This window comes from Empidonax traillii, unplaced genomic scaffold, assembly GCF_003031625.1.
Source record: "Empidonax traillii isolate 1590-97213 ecotype Southwest subspecies unplaced genomic scaffold, ASM303162v1 scaffold1039:size287584, whole genome shotgun sequence".
NCBI classification, from domain to species: domain Eukaryota; kingdom Metazoa; phylum Chordata; class Aves; order Passeriformes; family Tyrannidae; genus Empidonax; species Empidonax traillii.
Window position 1 is genome coordinate 266,758 of NW_020956232.1, and position 6,000 is coordinate 272,757.

Here is a 6,000-nt window from a genome sequence, read left to right on the forward strand (position 1 = left end):
CAGCTCAGGACCTACAGTGCCAGGGTGGAGTCAGGCACTCACCCGCTGGGCCGGAGGTCAGGCAGGGGCCTGTCCAGGGGCAGGCGGTCGCTCAGGTACGCGTTGTATCCGTAATACTGGAATTGTTTCAGTGCGATCCGTCGGTTCTCGGGACTGAGATCCTGGCCCCAGTGAGCAAAGAGAGAGGAGTCAGTGAACGCCTCAGCAGGATTGTCTTCCAGTTTTGGTGGAGCTTCTACAAGAAACAATGACAAAAAGAAACAATTTCAGATTTTCATTCCGTGGGCTCTAGGGTATGTTATTTTAAAAAGCATAACTTTAGGGGAGAGTAACACACAGACAGCGCCTGCTGCCAGCTTACAGCAGCCTGTGAGTCTTCCCATTACATGCCCTTATGTACCTCTTGTGGTGGTGTAACTATTAGCACCTCAGGCTCAAAATTTAATATGCAAAATAAAGTCAGGCAGAGACAATTCTTTTTCATCATGATCTGACTAAAGGCCAGGACTGAAAAATCTAAGCAAATTAAATTTCAGAAGATTCTTATCAGACAAGAATGTTATTTTGCTTTTATATACAAAGATTTAAATTAATTTTAAATTTAAACTATTTAATTTTAGCCTGTATTACCTTGCTAGAAAAAGATGTAAGTTTTGAAGGGGAAAAACAAAGTCTGTACAGAACACACAAAATGGCTGCCAAAGTCCATGTGTAAAATAAGTTCTTTGAAACTACACATTCAACAGACAGAAAAGATCTATTTTAAATTTGGCATTCATATTTAAATATCAAACCGTTTTCAGTCATGCAGTAACTTTATGGACCAGTTTATCAATCCAACTTTTTTGAATTTTCAGTCCATATTTAGGTGCGTGCAACATTGCTACTGGGATCATCACTTTACAATATTTTTGTCATAATAATAGTTTTTCATTCCATGGAAAATATACCTAGAGCTTAATTTAAGAAGAGCTCCAGTACAATGAAATCACAGCATTCATTCTTAATGTTAAAATGCTCAGAAATCTGTTCAAGGTGACTTGAGAGGCTCTCTGTGACAGAAGCATCCCACTCTTCACCCAGCACTTTGGTTTTCATGAAGCTGACCACATGACCTAACCCAGAGAGCCCCCTGTCTCTGCAAACACTTCTCACCAGTACAGAAAGACCAATTGCCTTACTTGACCCCTATTTGTCAACATAAATTAGAGCCTCACAAAGGAAAAACATCTCAATTTTCTGGAAATTTTAACTCTTTACCAACTGGCACCATAGTCATTACTAACTAACCAACTAAATAAAAAGCTCTCCGAAGAGCTGTACTCACAAACAATAAATGTTTAATGACACTGAGACTTATGAAAATAAAAGTGAATCTTTGGAAAGTCTTTCAGTTTGTCCAATAGGGAGAAACTTCAACCGTGTCCAAAGTCCTCCTCAGTGCTCAGAGTCACCTACAGGCCTGACAGCTGGCTTAAGCTTCATGGAAACATCTAAAGACAAGTTTCTGTACTAGGAGTACATGCCATCATAATCCTGACTCCCAAAGAATGCCAGGAAGCATCCTTTGATCTCTCGCTAAAAAGCATCCAAAACTCAGAAACATAAATTGAGAAAATTAAGCTGTTTGATTCACTCGAGATGTTCTCCTTTTTCCCCTGACAATACCGACAGGAAACTAATGACACTTGCTTCCTGGCATCGCGTTCCAACCTCTGTAAGTACGGAATGTTTCTTTACTTGTCAAAGTACTGTCTCCCAGCCTGAATCCAGGAATTGGCTCCAGTTCTTCAAAGATGAAAGACATGCTAAACCCTCAGTCAAAGAAGGAAACTACTCTGCTACTACACAGATAAATGAGAGAGTGGAGCTTGTGCACTCACATACAACTCTGCAATGGAAATGACAAAAGTTTGATAAATTCAGATAATTTTAGAGGATCCTGACTTTAGAAAGGCAGAATAGCCTTTAAATATCAGTCCAAAAATCACAGCAACATGGGAAGTCAGGTGTCTCTGTTGTTTGGTAACTACGTGATCTCCACAAAACCAACTTGAATTTGCATGAAGAATTTCATAAACTCTTTTCACAATGTAAGAGATATTCAGATCAGGTGTGTTCCTGACCCTAGCCAGCAGAAATTAATGTAGCTCAGCACTTTTCAAGAATATGTACATTTGTGCTAATCAAGAAAACTATGCAAGTATTTGTTCAGACTGTTGTGTGTTACAGTAATCTGCATTTCTTTAAATCAAGCACACTTTACCTGATGGTTTTAACTTCTATATTTATTATTACTCCTATGGCACAAGGCTATAGGATCCCCTCACATACAGACAGCACACCAATGCATTAAGACATCTGAGTAAAAATAAGACTCACAATAAGAACAGTGCATGCATATGCATTTGTAACTACAGGCAGTGCCAAAGATCATTTTTCATGGATGAAGAGCCATCTCAGAAACAACCACTTTCACAGAATCACACTCACACGGGCATCTATTGAATTTTATCTAATGATTTTGTGGGCAAGAGTATTTCCTAAAGTGATCTATGAGTCTCTTCCTACTTTCTGATTGAAAAAGTGTTCAGTAATCCAGTTTGTATCAGCAAGGCTAAGATTTTCCAGCAGCGGATATCTGTTGAAGTTAGTTTACAAGCTCTACTGAACCACTTGCCAAATGCAGGCATTTTCTGTATGCTAAGCAGACATGTTATTTCAATACATTATTCTACAGGAAAAAAGCATTAGCAAGAATTTTCAATTACAATTCCAATCAATGGTATTAAGACCACATCTCTGATGACAAGGTCTTTCTTCCCTCTATTTGGCTGAAAACCCTTGGATGAAGCAACTTTATTCAGTCAGTCTAGTGGAGGAAATAAAAATAATTATTATCAGACCATCAGCTGCCTTTTGACTGGTCAACAAGTGCACTTGATGCCTTAGTCTCTGTGAGCAGATCTTGGCCTGAAGTCTCACAGCCAGTTCTTACCACTTGCTTCTACAATGGTTGAATGATCATGGGAGGCGAAGGCTCAAAGGTGACGCATGAGTAGTAGTGCCTGAAGCAGTACAAAGGTAGGCACATTTATATGCTCTAAAAAAGAAAGATCAGTTCCATTTTTTCCTGTGGGAAGGAATCTTGCTATCTGCAGCACATTACTGCAAATGTTATCATGAGGTTCTTCCCCATATTAATTTTGTCCACCTGCCCTATGCAGACATGAGCTTGGTGTTAACTCTTGGCAGACTGACACCTTGCCATTCAACTGATTAGTGCCAGAAATATATTACACAGGAGTCAGCTGGCTGTACACCTGGGCTAAGGAATCTCCTTTCAGAAGCCTTTCATGGCATCAGCATAGAGGTGGCCATACATCAACTGAGTCAAAAAACCTCACAGTTTGTATTCCAAAAGCATCTGTGTGTCTTTAGCTCATAATTTCTAGATCATGTTTTCTATTGTTATGCAATTAATCTTAATATAAATCCATTGCTTCATCTGATCTCACTGACCAGCCTCCAAGACAGAAATTCTCTATCGCTCATTATACAAAATTAGTCAAAGACACAAGACACTACTGAAATAATAAGAAATGGACATTTTGTTGTCTGTTTAACTGTTGCCTGGTTGTAGAATCTCTGAAGAAAGTATTTGATTTATTACCAATTAACACAATCATTTAATTAATAATTTGGGTTTAATCTCCATAAAACCCTCTGAAGCTCATTAAGAAATACATACTTTTTTCAGTTTCATTCTGATTTTGACTTTTCCTCCTAAGAAAGGTTACCATGGACAATTAAAAGAAAGGATCAAGTCAGAAAAGGGCTGCAAAAATAGTTGCAGAGACAGACTCAGACATGCTATTTGTTCTTATTGGTCTGCAAGTTCTAGCCCCTATTTGACTGCAGCTCTATTCACAAAAGCAGCAGTGTTTCATATCAAAGATTTACCACTGTGAAAATGCCTTCCATGGAAACAGAACTGCTTTACAAAATCCGCAGTGTAACCTTATCTGGTGATTTCATTTCGTGCGAGTAACAAGAAGGCATAGACAGTAAGTCAGCAAAGATATTCTATCTGCAAAAATACCCCTATGTAAGCTAAAGACATGCAGAAGGCATCAGTATAACACTCGGGTGTAATAGGTTGCTCCCAAAATGGAAATGATGCCAGGATGTAGGCAGAAAAGCTTTGATCTTTGCCCTTCTGAGTTCTCCAGTGCTTTTCCCAGCCCAGAAAGGAAGGAGCACACCACGATTACAGAGGTGATGCAGTAACCCTACCTTACCTTACAAGGTGGACTAATTGACGTGCATCTAAGCAGACCATCATTAAAGACAAAACAAACCTCAGCTCTCTGAGGGAGACTGGCTCCCAGCACTCAAAAAAATCTATATTCTATTTCCTGCAGGCAATAGCCTTTCAGCTTTCCATGGAAGGAAGGATCCTTTCATCCTTTTCCTCAGTAGATGCTCTTCATCTGTTAGGCAATCCATACCCCCTCTACCCTCTTGCCAGAGGCCTTTCTATGTGACAGGTAAAAATCCCAGACTTGCATTGGGTCAGAGTTTTTGGAAGTGTGAAAATTTACCTAAACTTTGTCACACAAAAAGATACACACAGGAAGATCCCACTTTCAAAATCTATTGTAAATCATGGAAACACCTTATCAGAGTCCTTAAAAATTACAGTTTGATGGTTCCTATCTTGGAAGGCTGCTCCCATGCAGGACACTGTTACAAATCCTGTGGCAGACCTTCTCTCAGAAAAGCTATTTTACATATTCTCTCACCTCCCAAAAAATCTCAGTACTGTTGACGAGGTATCAGCATTAATATTGTTTTGTGATGAAAACTGAACTTTACAGTTTTGAATATTCAAGTTAATTCCCCTTGTTAGTTTTGTTCCTGAAGAAATGACTTTAGCAGAAGCGCACCTAAGAAAAAAATGAAATATCTAAGTGGGTTAAATTCTCCTAGTACTGCTTACTTACAGCTCAGTAAGTCATACTGAAGTTGCCAGGGTTCCTCAGAGAGACTTGAAAGAGCCTGTCAGACTTTGTCTGTACAGATGACAAAGACTAGCACAAAACCACTAAATCTGACCAAACTACACACAAAACATGCAACCACCTTGAGAAGATTCAACCCAATATCCCGACTTTGCATATCCCATCACACTCTGTAGTTAGTGTAAACACTGGACAGATCAGACAGACAGGGTATGGGGAAAAACAACAACAACAACAAAAGGTGATCTTCTCCTGACAAGCTGTCAGGAAGTCATGATAACACTATGAATAGCAAACAAACAGATGAAACTTTCAAGATTAAACTGCATATTACAGCACATATAGAAGGAAATGCTGAAAACTCTCTCAAAAAAATTTTGACATTTTTTAGAACTTGAAAAACAATTTGTTTAATATTATTTGATATGTTATCTCTACTGCATTTTAAAGCAGCCAATACACATGAACAATGGCAAGCTGCTAGCATGCTATCAACATTTATTTTCTTTTGTTTATTAAAAAAAACAAACCACCAGAGTCTCTCAGAATTTTTTGAATTATTATTCTGATAAATAATCTCATGCTTATTGTGCATAATAAGGTGGAAACTCAGTCTGGTTCTGCTGCTCAGCAGAAGCCCTTTCTCTCCCTAAAGTCTCATGCAACTTGTAGAAACAGAAACATCAGACTGTATTTTCCCTATATGAATGACACAAGTAGATAAAAACTAATAGCCAGAGAGAGGTGTTTGGAATCTTTAACCAGATTTACTCCCACACAAAAGTGCTCTGTGGGGCTTTTTTCTCCTATAATTTTTGCTAAATAGGCTGTCCCAGCACCCTGTGCCCTCAGGAATCCTGGGACAAATCTGTCTGGGTATTCCCATGGTGACAATCACACCAAGCACACACAAACACTATGCAGGGAGCCAGAACAGCTCCCCAGGGCAGGGGTGCCACATGTCTCCACAGCATTC

General features: G+C 39.1%; 1 protein-coding gene across 1 annotated transcript in view; it reads right to left on the reverse strand.

Annotated features, from left to right (window-relative positions):
- GALNT18 (polypeptide N-acetylgalactosaminyltransferase 18) overlaps nucleotides 1–1,807 on the reverse strand; it is a 126,112-nt gene extending 124,305 nt beyond the window's left edge. Inside the window, exons 1-2 of the mRNA XM_027904314.1 lie at nucleotides 1,714–1,807; nucleotides 43–235 (exon numbers count right to left, since the gene is read on the reverse strand). Coding sequence (XP_027760115.1) covers nucleotides 43–235; nucleotides 1,714–1,807 — 287 coding nt within the window. The remainder of the gene's footprint in view (nucleotides 1–42; nucleotides 236–1,713) is intronic.
- Between the last annotated feature and the right edge of the window lie 4,193 nt (nucleotides 1,808–6,000).